This window comes from Pavona decussata, unplaced genomic scaffold, assembly GCF_977016875.1.
Source record: "Pavona decussata unplaced genomic scaffold, jaPavDecu1.1 SCAFFOLD_6, whole genome shotgun sequence".
Classification (NCBI taxonomy): Eukaryota; Metazoa; Cnidaria; class Anthozoa; order Scleractinia; family Agariciidae; genus Pavona; species Pavona decussata.
The window spans coordinates 960,300-981,697 of NW_028145430.1; the positions used below are offsets into that span (position 1 = coordinate 960,300).

Sequence of the window (21,398 nt, forward strand, 5' to 3'; positions counted from 1 at the left end):
TTAATAACCCTTAAAATTAACTCTTTAAAAACATAAACAAGCTGTGCCTGTTTTATTTCCTAGACAATCAAGCTCTCCAATGTTGTCACCAGGCTTTAGCGTCTCCATGGAGTTCCGATAAAAAATTAACAAGCTTATTTTCAACTCAGTAGAACCTGCCTATAGAGGGCTTCTGATCTAAAAAGTAAAATTGAATTGTAAAATTAATCCTGAATTGTGGTAGACAGAAGGAGCGTTTTGCAATTGAATTTTCAAGGCTTAATCGAGGCTTAATGTTGAAAAATGGATACCAGCGATTTCCAACCTTCACTAAAGGTACGACCCTGAACTAAGTCGGGGTAGATTTCATGTTTAGCGAAAATTGGAGTTACACACTCAACTAATGTGTTTTTTTTTTTTTTTTTAGAAAATTGCTATCTGGCTTTTCGCAGGAGGCTTGATGGTGTTATCAAATGGAGTCCTTATCCACGGAGGTATGTTCCATAATAACCAGACTAATGTAGCATACGGTATTAGCATTTAAATTGATCAGTTATTTAGCTACCACATAAATCTTTGCTCACAGAGGCTGAATGCAAGTGATCTGACTTGGCGCAGTTGCCCCTTCTATCAGATCTAAGTGTTGATGTATGCTGATTTTAAGCCTCTTTATCTTGCAGTTTTTTTTCCATAACTGCGAGTTTACTCAGAAATTTTATTGTTAGTTAAAGTAATAATTTGGCCAACACAGATTTTAATTCCACTAAGCTGAAAAAACATGAAAACACAAAAAATACTGACAATTACGGAAACTTCACTAATGACCTTATGGATGTTCGATATCTATTTTCAGTTAGTATATAATGTACATGTGAGATTCATATTATTTTTCGGCTGTAGTTTTAAAATTCTCAACAATTTCATGATTACAAACTAAAAAAAAGAACATAGTAGGTGTTTTGCAAAAATGGTCTCCGTTTCAAAAGTACAAAAAAAAAAGAGTTTGGGTAACTTTTGCAAGAAGCCGGCTGATTTGTGTAATTTTATCAAGGCAACTGATTTTGGAATAATGTTCTTGCCGCCCCATATACTGGTGTAGCTGTACTTTGTCACTTGTTAATGAAATTTGAGTAGCATAAAGTCTCTTAGTTCAAAATCTTTACGACAAGAAACTGATCAAAAATAACAATGATCATCGCCGATTTTCTTTTGGAGCTCAGAGATCTTAGCAGTTAATGTGTTTATTTGGAATATTATTGGGCCCAGCAGTTCTCAGTTGGATAATATAAATTTCCATTTTTAATTTATGGAGCAATTCGATTTTCTATTTATGAAAGAGATTGGAGAGATTGGGAAGCTCTGTTTCCCTTCCCCACACCCACACGCATACAAACACCGCTGAAATCTTGACTCATTTCATTTCATGGATCAGCCCGGGGTCATTCATTGATATTGCATAAATTTACACTTTTCTTTTGAACAGCTTCTATTTTTGCTAGGCGCTGATGAAAAGAGAATAACGTCTCGTTGTAATCTCCTACAGTTTTCCTATAAGCATCATTGTAATGAAAATTTGGGGAAAAAATTGTATCGCATAATTAGGACCTCTTAAAAATATATATTTATTAATGTACGTACATTTGTTTCCACATCTGAAACATTTTGTTTTTGAAAGTAAGGCACGTAACTTGCAGCATAACGCTAGCTAGTGTTGATGCTTTACGTAAGCATAATTTGATTAGGTAATCGATTTAACGCGGTGCAGTTTTAGGTTTACTTGGTTAACACATGATATTGGGAAATTCTATAATAATTGCACGAGACGTAAGGTGAGAGAACGTTGAAGTGATTTTTAAAATATCTTATAGACTTCGCCAATATAAACGACGCCATCTTGAAAAGGAAGGCAGAAGATGTGGCTAGGTTTGCAGTAGGGACTACTGGACAGCAAAAATCAAGGAATTTGTATTAGAGTTTATCTTAACTACCGATATAATCAACAATTATCGGTCTAAACCTTGCGCACACATCAATTGTTGCGAGCCTCGTGCACTTTTAGGTTATTTGGCTCAATTTAAACGAGGGTTTGGTATTCTGGAAAATTAGACCCAACTTGAGCAGCCGGAAATGTAAGAACACCAAAAGATTACATATAATTGTCCCAAAATTTTATCCGAGTGTAACTAGAAGCTGTTTTATCGCTAATTCCTTTCCAATATTGTAATATTTCCACAATTTTTCGTGCATTACTTTCACACATTTCGTGTGCTGATTCTCTTTTCATGCGCGTGGTTTGTTTATGAAGAAATTTATGAAATTAATGCGTGCATATTAAATATATGGGGCTGAGCGAGATTCTTACTTTCCTCTTTTACTCTCATAGTTAATCGTCTCTCCGAATAAGATAACCAGGAAAAAATAACCAGGAAATTTAGGCATATATTCTGGAATACGAATATTTAAAATGATTACTAATCCTTCAGATGACAAACTTTGAGTCAAAGCTTCAGATGTGATGGCTTCAAAAATGTAGCTGTCATTCATCAATAACTTAGCACAGTTTAGAACAGAAAATAGTTTAGAACGTGTGAATCACTATGCAATCAGGACACTGCTGAATCTAGGTAACTCAGCTACCTATGATCTTTCCCTAGATAGGCAACGGTGGATATGCTGGATGGCCCAAATTATATTTCCCAGTTTTTTACACCTAGGCTAACGAAATATAATTTACGTGGTGCTGGGTTAAATTTGGAACAGCCACCACACAACAGTCTTGTAATGTACAATATATTCCTTTTTTATATGATTACGCACATATCAATTGCCACAACAATTACCAAATCCTCGACAACACCGGAATAATTTCGAGCTCATCTGAAAAATGCTAAGCTTTTAGGGTACCAGTGCATGGGTGATGTATAATTTCACCTGCTTTTGTACATATTTTAACCTACATATATTTGTATGAAAGGAAATGTAATGTAATATTTTTAGACTGGTGAACAAATGAGAATGGTGTATTATTCAGTAATGACACAGGCAAACTAAAAAAAAGAAATTCCGAGTGCTCCTATTAGGAGTCGAACCTAAGACTTTCTGATTACTAGCTCGGATGCTCTACCACTGAGCTTCAGGAGACTCGTGAGAGCTAAGGCCATTAAACTAGGTTCATGGGACATACATCCTGCATACTGCTAGGATTGGAATGTCAATAAGTGGCATAAGCGCAATGAAAGGAAATGTGATGTAATATTTTAAGCCTGGTGAACAAATAAGAATGATGTATAATACAGTATTTCAGCTTAAAGCAAATTTTTTCCCAGTTAAAAATTGCACTTTGCTGTTTCATTCTGTTAGAGTTCTGGAATCAACTTATGTTTACTTATTACACAACCCCACGTAACCAAGTTTAGCAAAAATTATAATATCATCCCAATTTAGCCTTGAAATGTTCTTTAAAATACCATACCTTTGACAAAACAAGCAATAAACTTAAATTTCTGGGAGAAGCTATCTCGTTGCTTACTAAAATAAATCCTGCTACCGAACCGAATGTCAATTTACAGTTTCTGCAAGCACTATAAAAAGAACTATAAAAAAAACGTTCTCAAATCTTCAAAGTTGAGTAATTGAGAAATAGTTGCGGGAACTGTGAAGATATTGTTCATCTGTGCGCGTCTGAAGAAGATGGACAGTTGTTTTACGCCAAGGAAATAACACAAGTGGTAGTCATTTTATGAACTAACATCCTTTTTAGGGTGGAGGGGAATAGAGGGTATGTACTGGCACGCAGTAAAACAATAAATCGAAAACCATCCAGTGGAAAAAGTTGAGAAGTTGTGATATTATAGAGGATGATTAAAGGAGACAATTCCTCAAAGTTTAGGCCTGTACGTAGCAGAACTGGATGTAAAAGCGAATATATAACAAAATTAATACCTCACTTCGATGGTACTATACATTTCTTCCATGAAATGATCATAAGCCCAAAGTGATTCTCCAAGCACGCACTGCTTCCAGCAAACTAAAAAGAAGACATTAAGTGCCTACAAAAATTTAATGGCAATCAAATGCTATCAGTCGCTGTAATCTACTTAAATTCAATCTAATTAAATCGTGATAACCTTCATATTAGTTATGCAATGCTTTCGAGTAGTATATCGTGAAATATCCCACGAATGGGATATTCACGGTATACCACGAGAAAGCTTTGGGCAATTAATTTATCCCATGCCACTCTAACCGTCACTCAAAAGTCACTCTTTAATGCTTTAACAGCAAAGACATTCAGTGAAAAAATATTCAACTGATTGGCAACGTTTCTTGAAAGTACACAATTTAAAAATATTAATAGGTAATGGTCATTAAAAGTATAAAAGCTTTTGTAGGCCGCGAGGAACGCCGGGATTTTTTCGTAGAATTTTGCCTGTTGCATACCGCAGAATATGCAACGGGCTTCTAACTTTCTGATTGGCTGTATTCTCTATGGCATGGGATAAATTAATATACACCGATTCCGGGATCAGGTACTCACGACAACATAACCCTTGTCAAGTTCCAGGTATCGTTGCCTTTTTCCCGCTCAATGGCACTTATGGTACTAAAGAAATCAACAGCCGAACTGCCCAAGGAGTTTCAAACAGTGTAAAACTGTCGGAAGGACCTTTGGGACAAATCAATGGCTCTTACGAATTCGAGGGAACTTCAACAAATTACATGGAATTCCCCAATAGTCCTGGTGGGCCTTTGGATGTACGATACTCAATAACTATAGTATGTTGGTTGTACTTTGATGGTAAAAACGGACCCCTCTTTAATTACGGAATTAGCTCGTACGGAGTTCACTTCTGGGTAGCAGAAGAAGAACTATTTTTCCGCTTACAAAGAAGAGCTGATCGCTCTAACACAGGCATTTTGAAGCATACCGTTTTAACAAAATCATGGAAGTTTGTCGGAGCATCCTACAATCAAACTTCTGGTGAAATGAAATCGTGGGTTGACGGAAGCGTTCACACATTGAATGTTGGAGCCGGGCTTGAACTGGCCACACAGGACAGAATCAGAGTGGGAGCGACTGACGTCGATCAGAGGTATTTTAAAGGCAGGATAACGCAGCTGCAAATCTACAACAGGACTTTGACCCCGGAGGAGATTCAGGCTATACGCAATCAAGTTGCAGGTAAGGACAGATCATTTGCATATGATATTCGTTTACTTGAAAGTGGCGAGACACAAATGTTTATTGAAGTGAAAGAACAACCATTTTATCAAGTTTGATGTTTTGTGTGATTTCCTTGTCGATGAAAGTCGGGCGCATGAAATAGAAAAAACATGCACGGGAGACCATTGCAGTTGTGTTAGACACTTAGGTAGTTGCGAAAAAATAAAAGCCAGGAAAAATAATTCAGGCTTGAACCTCTGTGATACCGGTGCCGTGCTCCACAAACTAACTTATCAGGGAAACTTTCTTTCTTGGTAACTAATTAAGTTGCGTATACAAGTGAGGTAGTCTCTTCTTTGTTCCAGTTTTTTCACCGCGCAGTTCAAATATGCTATATTTCATATTTTCATTAATTTTCCATAATTTATTTATTTCTTTAACTACTGGTGGCTTAATTTCGGGAATAAGGATTGCCACCTTTTTTGTCTATGTTGGACAACGTACAATTGAAATCGCCACCTATTATGATTGTTTCTTCTCCGAATGGAGTGTATTAAATTGACAAGCTATGACAAGATGAAAAAGAACGAGTCCGAACATTTAAATTATAAATCTTCTTCTACTTCCTTACTTCCTTTCCATTTTTTTAGGAATTTGGTTAAAGGTATATCTCTTTCCATTGACAATGAGTCGGCCTCCGGTAATGGTAACCTCCGTGCCTTCCGTCTTTTTCGCTTCTTCCATTGCGGGTACTTATATTGTTTTTATCATTTCGATCACAGCCAAGTCTTCGGCAAGCTTAAAACAACTGTATCTTTGTCGCCAAACCAGGTCCCGGTCTTCTCGACAATCGACAAGTGAATCGAAAAATGACCGGTCTGGGCTTTTCGCTGCGGTTTTGTTGACTTACCTAAACGGTGCGCTCCGCAAAAATCTCGTTGACCTGACCTTGTCTTTAATGATCTTTAAAGCTGATGACGTTACTTTCTTAACAAGATCAGTACAGTTTTCACTCTCTGACTCTTTTATTCCATGTATAATTAAGTTCCAGCGCCTACTGTAAATACTTTGTCTAATTAGCTCGTCCTCACTTCTCCGCATTTGATCTTCTTCGCACGTGTTTACTCTCTCTTTGACTTCTTCTTGTTCTGCTTGCGTATATTCAAGTGATTCTTCCAGCGATTTGACTTTCTTGCTTCGTCTAGTTGCTTTCGAGCGCTGATATCCGTTCCTAGAGTTCGAGGAAAACCAGATCGCCATCTTGGTCGCTTGAAAAACTGCCTTTCCTCGCTCTCTTTCCTTTGTTTTTACTTGGCGTTTTTGGCATCTTTTTACTCTTTTGTACGTTCTGACTAAATATTGCGGCCAGAGAGTTGAGATTATTTAGTTGCGTCTTTTACAAATTCTTATCACCAGTCTCGGGTGAATAGTTTTTACTGCAAAAATAATTACCAGAATGCACAGACACCTAACTACTGATTGTGAGATAGTTTATTTTGTTCTTCTTCGTCTTCTTATGTATTCGAGCAATAGCAAGTGTTAATAACTGTATGAACGTCGGCTGACTATAACTTCACTATAATCTTAATAAAAATAATTAGAGAAGTTAACAGAAAATATGCAATTGACTGATAGCCTTATATGCCTTATTATAATTCATTTATAGAGGACTGCTTCTTTAATGCCGTTGGTGTTGTCAAACCCAATAAAATCCCTGATAATCAAATGACGGCTTCTACATACTATAGTCCTTGCTGTCAACCCTCTCAAGGTAGACTTAATAATAAAAATAAGGGAACCGATGGATGGTGTGCGGCGACATCTAAACGAGTAGACGAGTGGCTTCAGGTAGACTTTGGAAAAACATACGTTGTGTGCGCTGTTGCTACTCAAGGGGATGTGAATGGTAATGATCGGGTTACAGACTTCAAGCTGTCTTACTCGACTGACGGATTATTCTGGAACTGGTACACAGATAGAAACGGCACGGAAGAGGTGAGTTTCAATTTTATGTATAAAGTGAAGTTTGTGATGCTGGCTATGGCAACCACTATGACGTTTGACAATGAACATGATAATATTGAGGACGCTGAAGGAAGTTAATGACTGTTACTAACAACAAAAACAATAAAGATTATGAGGACTGTTGGCTATAAAGTTGTATAAATAATAAATAGTATGGTAGTTTACGTCAAGTAATGGTTTGCATTATATTTAATCAGTTCAGTGATCCGTCCGCTTCAAAGAATCATGGTAGAAAAATGTACGGGTCAATTTCTTGAATGGACACATAAATGAACACCATCTTAAATCTCCCGTCATTCTCATTCCCACTTGAATAAGCACCTTCTTCCTTACCTCCGGTGGCTTTTTCGAGGATTGATGGTAGTTTGCAGTAGGGAGCGGTTTCAGGTCATCCAAACTAGCTTACATGCTCTGCTTGGTATTATCCTTGCAACACAGTGGGGGAAATTATTGAACGCTGATTGGTTGAGCCGCAAAAATACTAGCTCCTTATTGGGTGAGCAGTACGCCATTTCTATATTTTGCAAACCAGGACGACTCAAGCCGCCATGACACTGAACATGCTCAGTTCAACAAAGTTCATGTTGTGTCATGGCGGCTTAAGGCGTCCCGATCTATTCAAACTTGCTCCGACTGAAACCGTACAGAGAGCATCCAAATGGTTTGGACGACAGAATTCCTTTCAAATATCAAGAAAGAAATTAAAATGAACTCAAGACAGAGATCAACAAGATTAAAACTTCGATAGCTGAATTGACGATCAGAACATATGCTAATGATGCTACACTTTTTCGCTGATATTCTACAGGAACTCGAACAAACTATAAATAAAGAATTCAACAATCTTCTTTGTTACTTCTCAGCTTATAAGCTTCCTGTAAACTTTAAGAAAACCCAATATATTTTGTTCAGCCCACAAATTAATTAACCTTGATTTAAATATTTACCGTGTGTCTACGTTAACAAAATTATCAACTGGGTGCCCCATATTCAACACATTAAAAGCAAAGTATTTAAAAACTCGGTAATTATTTTTAAACTACGACATCTCGTACCTTTAAAGACCCTAAATCAACTGAATATACTGTATTACTCAGTTATATATCCTTATTTCCACTATGGTATTAAGAACTGTATTAAGTTTGTAGTTTTAAAAAGCATCATAAGTATTGTGAACATCGCTAGTACCTGGGCAATACTTCCAAACTAAAACCACGTTAAAATTGGTAACAGATAAAATAAAATGTTAGTTCATAAATTTCTTTACCGTTTAAGGAATTCCATAGGCAAGGCGACAGCAACACCGCTGACCGACACCCTTTACCAGTGTCTTTGGAGACGAGATACATTCGCTTCCATCCAACAAAGCAAATCGGTTGGAACTGCATGAGGGTCGAGGCTTATGCTAGTAAGTAATGATTCATCCTCATTTCACTTAATTCTTCAACCTGAGAGTAATACAAATGAGAGTAATACAAAAAAGCAAAAAGGTTATTATTACACAATCCTGCTTGATTTCCATTCAAGCTTGAATTTTTTCAGGTTTTGTTTTAAACAGTCCGGTTGCGAAGACAACTGCGAGAATCTTTTCTTCCATATATTTGATTTTAATTTCTTTCTTTGTTTGCGTTTTTCTTTTCTTGCCTTACCTTTTGGATAAAATAGCAACTATGCCTCTTAAATTCGTCCCCACACTTTCCCAATTAAAATGTTTCCAACTGTAAAACATGCCAGCATGCCAATCGTCCCTTTTCCTGGTTTCATGATAGCCATTCTTTTGGGAAAGGATGCGCCGTGGTGTAGTGATTTGCACTCATCGGAGCGTCCATTGTACTCTCCATTGAAAGAATTGGTGGTCACCTTTGAGACTAGGTTGGTCGTTTTAAAAAAGAGATCAGCTTTTTTCCACAGTTTATCTCTACTATAGTGTATTACAGTCGAACCAGGTCAAGCGTACCCCCCTAGATTCTATTAATGAATCTATTATTTGAAAATTGAACCCGTTAGTCGTTTCAAGTATTCAAATCAAAATTAGATTTCTGATTGGATTATACGAACAATACATGAAACCAGAAAACCAGAAAGCCCGCGGGAAAAACCCCTCTTAATATATTCAGAGCGGCAATTCTTGACTTATATAGCAATGGATTTTCCAAAAAGCAGATTTCTCTTGATTTACAGCAGTCAACGCGTACTGTCAGAAAAAAAATTCGCCATTTTAAACCGGGCACGGTGGTCCTGTCGCGTAAGTTTAAACTCACTGATGATCACTAAATGGACATTTTACGTTTGTACACTTGCGTTTTTTCCGTTAGTTATTCAAAAACAAAAATGAAAAAGGACTGGAAGCGTTTTATCATAATAAACGGTTCTCTTTTTGAGGTATATGCAAATTAATTTGGCGAAAAGTATGCGAACTCACAGTGAAAGATGTTCATTTCAGTTGACCTTCGACAATGGCAGCACATGTGTTGCGCTATTCGTCGGGGTATAATGGACAGTCTGGTGAAATAATAATACATACCAAACTTTTTCATGCTACAAGGTGGGTAATGCTAGCTATACATGAAAGATAAATTGGAATTTTTCAGCCCGACTCATTTGCAAGCGCTTGACTTTGTGCTCTTGCCATGACCAAATTTGCATAACGAATTATATGAATGTGTCAACAACACGCAGGAACAGTTTTAACGAACGAGCTGTTGCAATTATGTACTGTCGTTTGAATTTTACAGGCTATTGCTTTTACTGTTAGCGCGGATCTATGAATTGTAATTTGAACATCGATCCGCGCTAACAATGAATAAATGAATGCATTCTTTGAAACGACTAATCGGTTCAATTTTCAAATAATCGATCCATTAATAGAGTCTAGGGGGGTACGCTTGACCTGGTTCGACTGTAAGCACATAAACCATTTCATGGCTAGTACATCGGGAGATGAAGTCCGAGGCTGAAAACAAATGAACAGTTGGTAGAGAAGTGAGGCTAGGAGAGCAACTGTGAAATACTAAGGGGAATCTCTAAGTCGAGGGTATCATATATGCCAGTAGGCCGGAAACAAGGTTTACTTATGTTATAACCTCTTGGTTATTTTCTACAATGACGTGATTGTAGAAATCGAGTAAACAAGCTACCTTGTTCACTCGATTTAACTGTATTTAGATGGAGGAGGAGTAGTCTCCCTCGCAGCCGTTTTTAGTGTCGTCACTCAGCGTTGCGTGACGACACTAAAAACGGCTGCGAGGGAGACTAGAGGAGGAGAGGATATGGGTAAATTTTGCTCACGAAGACTTTGAACGTAAACGCAACACAAACGACACGAGACGTTTAAGAATTTGTTTTCAGAAATTTACCTGGAAATAATAAAGGTATGGTAAGACAGGGCTATCTGAATTTTTTTTTTTTTTAAGAGTAAATTTTATATTTTTATCCCATTTTCGTATTTTTCTTTTCATTTTGATTACTTCTTGAACGATTTTGGTGGTTTTCTGAAGTTTTGGGGAAATCAACTAAGAAATCCAAACTGATTGCAGGGATAACACCACGTCAAGGGGCAATTTTATTTGGGTAAATATTTCAACTAGCACTAATAATCTTCTGCAGGGCCGGAGTCACAATGTGGGAACAAAACGGCTTTCAAAATTGAAATTGGAATTGGCGTAAGAAATCCAAGAGGGCGGATCCGAGATCGCCGCCAGTTTGAAATCGCGATGTAGCTTTAGCGTCAAAGGAAACATCTTTGAAAGTTATATCTATCCTCGAAGTATCAATGCTCATAGCTTTTATATTTGGGAAGTTATGGAGTGGGGCGGAACCCCCCCCCCCCCTCCCTCCGTCCCTTCCGACCCAAGAAAACAAAAAATGCCCGGTCTAGAAAGGTTAAACTTTGATTTGATTGCGACAGCTAAAAAACTACAGTTGTGGCATTATTTGTTTGTATTTATCGTCAAAAAATTGTGCGACGGTAAGCAAAGCGGATGACTATTATCGCCTGATAACCGCTGTTCAATTTTGTACCACCCAATGATTTGGAATTGGTAGGTTATAATTGTGGATAAGGGCGACAAAAATGGTCTCGGATTCAACTGCATTCTATAATTCGCGAAAGGGAGGGGGCTTGTAGAAATATCTGTTGCTTCGATGGTGGCAACTTGGGTAAGAAGTACAACTTGTCTATCTGACCATTCATTTGGGAATTACTGGCTATTTAATGCATCACAAGGCCCGTGCTATATAAGACCTAAGATTACGTTTAATTAAAGGGGCACTGTCATGGCGATTTTGCTGTTTTTTGGTCAAAACAGCTCAAACATTTGACGAAAAACCTTTTTGCTAACATGAAATTGCTCTTAGAACACCGGGAAGAAAATCTTAACGGATTCCAACAAAGAAGAACCTAAAATAGGCGACTTCTTTAAAATACACAAGAAGAACTTGAAAAAACTGGCCAATTTCTTCAAAATGTAATCCATTTCCATCCGAGCCATCCTGTGCACTAGTGGGGTTCTTGTTAACCAAACTGAACCATTATTTCAACGATTCCACCGATTGAAGTATGTTTTTTAGCCTCTCTCTTAAAGTAACACTAAAATAGGTGGCACTACCCCTTATACTAACTTCATTTTTGTTATGACTCCATAAAACCACTAGAGTGCCCAGTTGCCCTCGGTATGAAAAGTGGCGCCGTCTTGGACAAACAAATCAGTGCCTCTTCAGAACACAGCGAAAATCACGCTGCCATCCAGGGAAGATTGGGATTTCAAAAGTACAGTGTTAAAGCAGGTGCTTGGGTAGCACTGACAAAAGATGACAGTCAATGGCTGCAGATTGATCTGGCTAATTACCACACAAAAGTAACCAGTGTTGCAACACAAGGGAGACATGGTTTTTCCCAGTGGGTCAAGAAGTACAATCTGAAGTATAGTTACAATGTCAGCAGCTTTAAGTATTACAAAGAACAAGGACAAAGCGTACACAAGGTAAAATAGACTGTAAATTAATTATACTGAGGAATGGTTTCCAATTCAGTTAAGAAATGAACTGTTTCATCTTCTTTCCCTCATTAACTGGTTGAAAGTAGGCAAATTAATCGGTAAGCGTTATTGTCCATTTAAGCCTCAAACTCGATGATGATTGTAGCTAATTTAAACTTCTGCAATTAAATTCAGCGCTTGTCTTAATTAGTTTAAGCTAATCTCTAGTTTTCAAAGGCTAACACGAAGTTTTTGTGCTTTTCTTACTGAACCTAAAGCCAACAACATGACCCTTGCTTAACCTTAGGGCGCGTACGGTTTATAACGCTTCGAATCAAGTAAAAGATGGTATTTTAAAAACCTCGATTAGAATTAACAATTTTATTACCGTTAATCTTATTCTTTAAATCTAGAAAAACGATTGTCATTTTAAAACGCGCTCGGTTAAAGTTAAAATTTTAAAAAAATTAGTGACACGGATTAATAAAGATGTTGTCATCCGAGATGGAATTTACTTTGAAGAAAATTGCATTATAAACATGTTTGAAGAGTACTTCTGCGTAAACAATTTGTCATTTGACCATATAGGACTTCACCGGGAATGCAAATACATATTCTAAAGTGTATCATGAGTTAAAACCACCGATCAGGGCGCGTTATATCCGTTTTCTACCAAAAGAATGGAACGACCACATAGCAATGAGAGTGGAACTCTTAGGATGCAAAGGTAGGTGGATAAGAATTTCTGCAAATCATATTTTGAATAAATTATTTGGTCATGCCACAGACGGAAGGGACAAAGGTGAATATATAGGAAAGAAAAAAAGTATATGTCATGTGCTTTCACTGAAATCCTCGGTCATGCCTTCGTATCTTCAAAATTGTGTCACTGTAGTTTTCTACTCCGTGGCCTACCAAAGCATCTTATTAGCAAATTAAAGCACATTCAGAATACCGCTACACGTCTTATCACCCGCTCAAGAAACACGAACATATCACACCCATTCTGTCTAACCTTTAGTGCCTTCCCATAAAAAAGCTTTTCGAGGCTTTTAATACTTTTATGACACTGAACAATCTAGCACCTTCGTATATCCATGATCTCGTCATTCCATATACTCCATCTCCTCGGTTACGCTATTAATCTAAAAAAACTTCTGCTCTCTCCATTTTGTAATCTAAAATCTTACGGCGCGAGATCCTTCTCCATGGCTGCCCCAATATTATGAGATGTCTTTCCATCTGATATTGGAGATAGTTCCTCTGTTTCCGTTTTGAAAAACAAACTTAAAACTTACCTTTTAAAAGAAGCATTTTAAAATGTTATGTTATTAACTTTCATTTTTTATCTCTGTTGATATTTAACATTTTGATTTTCGTTAGTTTAAAATCTGAATTTTAAAGAGGAGACGGAGATCGGTACAATTTAGGACAAAAACTCCAAGTGTTGCAGACATGTCTTGTTGACGTTAATTAAATAACAAAAACATCACTGCGACATTCCATACCATCGGAGGTCTTAGACAATATCTGTATACACTAATATTAAAATCTATTTTTCTTTTCCATATCATCTTTAGAATGCACAGAAGCCCTCGGCATGCAAAACGGAGCAATCTCTGATGGACAAGTTAGTGCCTCTACATCAGATGACGACCATCTTTTGGCGGCCAGTCAGGGTAGGTTACACAAACGTGGTGAGGGATTGCTTACTGGATCTTGGGCATCTTCTACTATAGATACCAGACAGTGGCTCCAAGTTGACCTGTTAAGTTACTACACTAAAATAAATGGAGTAGCCACCCAGGGAAGAGCTCGTCTTAATCACCGGGTGACGACTTATAACCTAAAGTACAGTGACTTTGAAGATGAGATAAAATTCCGCTACTTCATGGAACAAGGACAAAGTGTCAAAAAGGTAATGTATAGAAACCGTATAAATAGACAAGACACCATCTCTGTTATGTACGCAACTTAAACAGCTTTGGAAACAAAGCGTGAAAAAAAATCAGGCTTGAACCGAATTCGAAGCCATAATCCCACGATTCCGGTTAAGTATACTCTACCAACTGACCTATATATCAACCCAGCTCCTAGTTGGTTTGATAGCTCAGTTGGTACAGCACTGCTCCGTTATCGCACAGGATATGGGTTCGAATCCGGTTCAACTCTGAATGTTTTTCAGGCTTTGCCTTTTGGCAGCTGCTTAGGTTGCAACCAAAAAAGCGAGCTACAACCACATTTTAAACTTAAGAAAGTGTTTGGCTTTGAATTGTTATTATTTTTGTACAAATAGAAAGTGCTTCTTTTATCCAAAAGTTGAAGTATTTCTCCCAATCGAATTTGTAAAAAGTGTTGCTGTATTTTAGCTGGCCTCTAAAAGAGAACAATGGTCAATGGAACTTTGCAGGCACTCGACTGCTAGGTATGATGTATCGGCTGAGCGGAGTAAACAGAATGACTTCTCTCGTGGCGCGATCTCAATGAAATGTAATGCGACTTTTCTTAAAACCACTACATGAGAGACCAGCGCATGAAAAATGCAAAACAAATTTCTGTCTATCTTAGGTTTTTGCTGGAAACACAGACTCGGACACAGTCGTTCACCACGATCTCAATCCATCAATCAGGGCACGTTATATCCGATTTCATCCAGTCACTTGGAATGTACACATAGCAATGAGGGTGGAGCTTTACGGCTGTAAAGGTATGGAGGAAAGTGTTCCAAGTAAAGGAGTTTTTCGGTTTTAGTAGATGCCGCTCAGTATTAAAGAAAAAGGCCGCCGCAATTTCTTTTATCGTTTGAATCGATCATTGATTTTAATAACTGAAATAAACCAATGATTTAATTTGATATGGGGGATAGAATGGCCTTTAATACCACTCAAAAAACCAAGTCAAACTAAATAAGTCTGCCCAGTTCATGACGTTAACTGTGGTCGCGTAATGTCCGATTTTCTCTCTAGCCTGTATGGTAACGAAACATAATAAAGGGAGACACAAGACAAATGCAAACGCAACAGTCACTACTACTACTACCGCGGTTAAGAAAAAAATAGACGTAGCTAATATCATAGATTCAACAATCACTACATTCATATTAAAAGAAAACTTTTCAAGTCGAGCTTATGTATGCCTGTTTTAAAGGTCTTCAGCGAGGGACAAGGTCTTTCTTTGGTCGACAGTTGACTCCAGAGTTATGGGCCGAGATATCTAAAGAAATGTTTCCTATAAACAATTGTCACTGTACTCTAAAAGTGTTAAAGTGAAGTCTGATTGTCTAAGGTTGACTCAGATTTTACGGTAGCCTGGCTCATAAAAGCGATTAAAATCCACCGAAAGGATGTACATTTACCTAACACAGCCAATAGGAACGTAGAAAACCGTATCTGTTTGGGACGGGGGGGGGGGAGGGGGCGAAATTTGTTCCGTACTAACAACTTTGTGTACGCTAGGTTTGAAGTCATTTGAACCTTTCTGTGCGTTTTTATGAGCGTTAATAAGGTTTTCTGTACGCTCGGAGTTATGGGTAAATGTACCAGTCGCCATCTTTTTCGATAATGTGGATTACAATCTTGTCTCAACAATTATTTTGGCGCATTGTATGATATTATAGACCAAGAACTTTGAAGTTGTCACATCTTTGCTTTAGTTTTCTTTTAAAATTATAATTGACGATCTCATAACACTTGATTTTTGGGACTAAATCTCATTTACCCCGTGGTAACTTTGTACTTTTATCCATTTCATAAAATCTTTAGAATGTCTGGTTGCTCTCGGCATGGAGAGTGGTGCAATTTCTGACGGACAAATCAATGCCTCTTCGGCATACGATGAACGCCATGCCGCCATTCAAGGAAGACTTCGCTTACAAGGAACGGCTATCAAAAAGGGATCTTGGACACCTATGAAGAATGACAGTGCAAGTCCGTGGCTGCAGATTGACCTGGGAAATTACTACACAAGTGTTAGAGGAGTAGCTACGCAAGGAAGAAATGGAGATAGTCACCTTGAGTGGGTAACCAGTTACCGTCTACAGTACAGTGACAACGGAGAGAACTTCGCATACTACGTAGAAGAAGGAAAAGAATCAATCAAGGTGGGCTGTTATCTGTTAAATAAACTGCAATGAAAAATCGATAGTTTTTAAAAGCTATTCGGCCTGTAGCTAGGGTACGGAGGAAATGTCCGCCCTGACTTCAAACATCCTTCTGTAGCCATTTTAATTTCCAGCAAAACCCACTTAACTTGACACAAATTTTCACGAAATTTACTTGAAAAATATTGGAGTAAGCAGTGAATCATGTGACACCATAACTCCATGACAACCCTATTTTAGTCGAATTTTACAAAATTTTTTATTTTTAAAAGACCAAAAATTTACTACAGTTTTTTAGCATAGCATTAGTTTTTACTACTTTGGATTAATTTGGATAGTTTTCTGAGTTTGGGAGAACCCATGAAATTGAACTCACTAGACCTAATAAAGACCTTTGGGGCATCATTCATTTCGCGCTCCTGAAAGTAAACAGGTTACGATGTACTAAATTTCTAAAGCCCCACCCTATTCCCAAAAAAACATGTTTCAAGAAGGGAAGGATGAAAACATGTAATGTCTAATTAGCTGCACGGGTTAATGGAAATTTCCTCTGTTTCTTACCTATATGAAGTTTGGTTGAAAAGGTGATTATCAGAAGGCTAACAAAATTGAATTAAGGTTAGTTGCTAATAATTCGCCATCTTCTTGACGTAGGATTTTAATGGCAACACTGACACAGACACCCCTGTGCATCATGAACTAAACCCACAAATCAATGCTCGTTACATCCGCTTTCTACCGACAGCTTGGAAAGGATGGATAGCACTGAGGGTCGAGCTCTATGGGTGCAAAGGTATTGTAGCAGGCTTTTACCCAATTAAAAAAAATTACTTTATGCAAGAGTCAAAATCTTTGTCAGTAAACTCCGTTTTTCAGACACCGTAACTTTAGAATAAACAAAATAGGAGTTCAAAAAATAGTTGTTAATATGCTTACGCCAAACAATCCCTAAGTACATAGAATAGGATAATCCGGACCAAGAGAAAAAAATACTCTTTAAAAATTCAGAGAAGGTCAAGTGCCACACATAATGCTCATACGAAGAAACTGGCAGTGGATAGATGCCGGAAGGAGACATTTGTGGGAGATGTATGGTGCAGCGGTAGACACGTTTTGATGATAATTTGGAAGGAAACTTATCTTTTCCGAGGTAATGACTTCTTGAAAGTTTCTCGGAGCGTTAGAAAATGGTGACGTGGACGGAAATCTGAACAGCCGGTGTCCACCATATTTATGTTGTTGTTCCTTATCCAGCCAATAACCATGATGATATGGACCTTGGGGAAAAACTGACCACAACAAATGTCAGCTAAGCAACGTGAATGAAAAAGTTGTCGGTAAATTGCAATTGGTGGATGGTTAGATTAAAACAGCCTACATATCCGTATCGTATCATTCTCCAAATGATAAAGGTCGCGTTCTATACGGCGCATCTATGGTGTATTGATAGTCTGTTGCCCTTACACTTATCAGTGACGTTGCGACGAAAATAAGAAATAATTTAACATCAAAAGCCAGTCGATTCGCAATGAGGATTAAGGAAAGTTTTAATCTTCCGTTGGGGCATCTTTGAATCAGGGCACCGTTGATTTTCCTTTATGAGGCCTACAACAAAAATCAACACTCTATCACTAAAGGTGTTCCTTGTAATTTTCTTGCAGTCTTGTAGTTAATGCAAAACATGTGCATATGGACACCTGTAAAAAAAGTTATTGAAAAAATGAAAAATAAAATTATACCTGATTTGGAATCGATCGCAGCAAACGAAAGATCAGAAGAGGCGACAATTTCCAACTCTCCGATACGATTACTGGGGGAAACTTCGAACAGCAATCGATGACAATGTATGATTATTAAACACTTTGTGTAACCATCGATTGATACTCGATTTTCAGAAGCCAATCAAGGGAAAAAAAAAATGTATTGCTTTTCATTGATTAACCTTTAAGACCTCCCGATCATCGATTATCATCGATTTATCATGCCCTGCCTCGTACTTTAATTACCTCTTTTGCGTAACCATCGATTGATATTCGATTTTCAGAAGCCAAACAAGGCAAGAAAAGAAAAATGCATTGCTTTTCATTGATTAACCTTTAAGACCTCCCGATCATCGATTATCATCGATTTATCATGCCCTGCCTCGTACTTTAATTACCTCTTTTGCGCTATTTTGTGTTTTTAAACACCATTAAGCCAAAATCGAGAGACGAACTCTAATATGCCATCGGAAAAATGCCAAATATCTGCTTAATAGGGTTTCGTCAAAAATTAGCAAAAGGCGTCGTAGAAACGTCAATTATCTCAATTCCAACATACTTGGAGGTTTGGGACAACAGTTTCACATAATACAGCTTGTTATTCACAAATTCAAAGTTTCACTCATAATTGTTGCAAAAATTATATATTTAAAAAATATATATATCAACGCATGAACGTGACATTTCGGCGTCATCCTGTCGCCATTATCAAATGCAAATTATTAAGGTTGTAAGTTTACTTTAGTTTCACACTTAAAGTGCTACAATTTCTAACTTACAACCATCCATTGAAAATCGTACAATTCCTCTCAAGAAAATTCTGCAATGAATTCTCAACTACATTAAGAACAATAAAAAGTAAGTCGATATATGCATTATAAAAGCAAACGGTTAATACAATGTCCGTAATTGAAGAAAAGAGCGTGACTTTAAAATGTCCTGCGAACGCGTCATTCTCTGTAGAACAGGAAGTTTGAGCCAACGACTAAATTAGATAATTTAATTATTTCTATGTTGATTATGGTTTACGGAATAATACTAAAAGTGTGTTTGAATGTTCTTATCAGTTGTGACCTATTTCGGACTTTTACCTGTTGTCAGCGTTTTCAAACCAAGGCCAAACTACCGGTATTAAATGTTTGGTGGTCGCTTAACAAAGATAAAAGCAAGAGAAGAACCCTCATCGGGACGGCCAAAAGGTGGCCGCGGCCGCTTAATAGAGGTGGCCGTTTAACAGGGGTTTTATTTACAACGGTTTCGGGACGTTGATAATTGGCCGCTTAATAGGGATTCGGCTGTATTTGTATTTATTTTTGAGTATTTAAAGCGATGTCCCGACTTAGGGCGATTTTATATATAAAAAGGTTCCGATATCCAGTGATCATTGAACTCTCTATATATTCCATAATTTCTTTAGAATGTCTAAAACCACTTGGCATGGAAAGTGGTGCAATTTCTGATGGGCAAATAAGTGCTTCTACATCGAATGATGTGAATCACACCGGAAGACAGGGAAGACTATACTACCCAGGTAGTGAAGTGTATGGTGGAAGTTGGTCAAGTGCTACAAATGATGCCAATCAATGGCTTCAAGTTGATCTGAATAGTTACTACACCAAAGTAACTCGAATAGCCACTCAAGGAAAGCATGGAGCACAATTTTCTCAGTGGGTGTCCAAGTACAATCTGGAGTACAGTGACAATGGAGTGAATTTCCAGTACTACAAGGAGCAAGGACAGACTGTTCAAAAGGTAAAACAGACTGTTTCAAATCACGACGACTATTAACTCTCGCGACAACGGACGTTTAAATACGTTGGTACAAAAAGATACATAGAGGAAGATAGTACAGCTTAGGTAATTTAGTATAGAAAGAGTACCTTGTTACTCGTTATATATTTAACAAGAAAAACAGAATGTTATGCTAAGCTTAGGTACTACAGAATGTACAGCGAACGCATGCATAGTTTAAGTAGTCTTTTAAACAAAGGCAGTGATTGTTGATTTGTCATTAGGCCGAGATATTTTTCTGTTTTATTTTCTTATGTTACACGAGTTCTTAAGTATGCAAACTGGAATATCTTTTCATCTAGGACATTGCAATAGGCGCAATCTTTTCTGATTAAATCAAGTAATTAATAGTTAATAAAACTTGACAACTAGCAATGATTTCATACCAAACCTTAGAACACCTCCGGACACAACTATACGAAACGGATTCCTTTCTTCCATTAAGAAAAAAGTACTTCTATTAGAACTTTTCAGTTGAGTGGGGCTATAAACGTTGCTGAATAGCCGAGAATATACAGCCATTCTCTGTAAAATAAAAAAGCTGCAAGGATTGTCCAAATTGAAAAAGGCATGAGAATTTCATATGATTTTACAACTGGGAAGATTGTACTTGCTTTGAGAGATATTTTATATGTTTTACATATATTACTACAGGGATATTTTTGCGCGGTTTAAAACGATGCGTAGAAAGCAAAACTTAGCAAGTGCTCTCGGTATCCAAAAAGAACATTGGGGGTAGTCATGCATTTCTCAGAGATAATAAAGTTTCAATTTGAAAAAAAACATACATTGCGTTGTGTTTTGCTGCTTGCTCGAATAATTGTTGCTTAATTACGTCTTAAAATGCCCCCCTATCCCCAATTTTCATTCTGGGTTGGTTCCAGTAGCCCATACTAAGATTTGCTTTTCCCGCATACTTAATCATAAACTGAGCAAAAATACTTCCGTATTAAGAGGCACTATACCCCTTCTAGGCATTACCCTTTCAAGCCACTTTAACTGGCATTTTTCTAATCAAAATAAATACTGCGCGAAGTCGGTCGATCCAGTATTTGCCCTTTGACATTTAAATGGCCCAGCTTTGATGAAAATTCAAAATGCATGAATATCGGGTGTCTTTTTTGCAGGAGTTTGTTGGAAATACCGACTCAGGAACGGTAGTTTCCCATGACCTGAACAAACCGTTGAGAGCACGGTACATCCGATTTTGTCCAGTCGAATGGAACAACGCTATATCAATGAGAGTGGAGCTTTATGGCTGTGCAGGTATCGTAGAACATTTCCCACCTACTTGTTACCAATTAATCTGCCACAAGTCTCCTGTTTACAGCTTAATGTTAGAGGTCGCAGGTCATAGGTTCGACTCCTGTTGGGGAACTCGCATTTCTTTCTTTCTGAGTATACCTGTATCACTGACTGAATAATACATCATTCGCATTTAATTACCAGACTTAAAATATACGACCACATTTATTCCGTTGTACATATGCCACACATCGAACATTCAAATGGCAGCATGCAGGATGTTTGACACAAGAAAGTACTTAAATGGCCAGAAAACCTACAGCTCAGAGGTGGAGCTCAGTATTTTTTTATACTTGGAA

The 21,398-nt window shown here is 37.6% G+C and overlaps 1 protein-coding gene across 1 annotated transcript in view; it reads left to right on the forward strand.

The window, feature by feature from the left end:
• Positions 1-282: 282 nt before the first annotated feature.
• LOC146489058 (polycystin family receptor for egg jelly-like) overlaps positions 283-21,398 on the forward strand; it is a 45,282-nt gene continuing 24,166 nt past the window's right edge. Inside the window, exons 1-13 of the mRNA XM_085110277.1 lie at positions 283-315; positions 407-473; positions 4,544-5,161; positions 6,810-7,138; positions 8,444-8,576; positions 11,822-12,150; positions 12,733-12,871; positions 13,725-14,062; positions 14,713-14,851; positions 15,906-16,243; positions 16,898-17,036; positions 19,421-19,755; positions 20,922-21,060. Coding sequence (XP_084966403.1) covers positions 283-315; positions 407-473; positions 4,544-5,161; positions 6,810-7,138; positions 8,444-8,576; positions 11,822-12,150; positions 12,733-12,871; positions 13,725-14,062; positions 14,713-14,851; positions 15,906-16,243; positions 16,898-17,036; positions 19,421-19,755; positions 20,922-21,060 — 3,076 coding nt within the window. The remainder of the gene's footprint in view (positions 316-406; positions 474-4,543; positions 5,162-6,809; positions 7,139-8,443; positions 8,577-11,821; positions 12,151-12,732; positions 12,872-13,724; positions 14,063-14,712; positions 14,852-15,905; positions 16,244-16,897; positions 17,037-19,420; positions 19,756-20,921; positions 21,061-21,398) is intronic.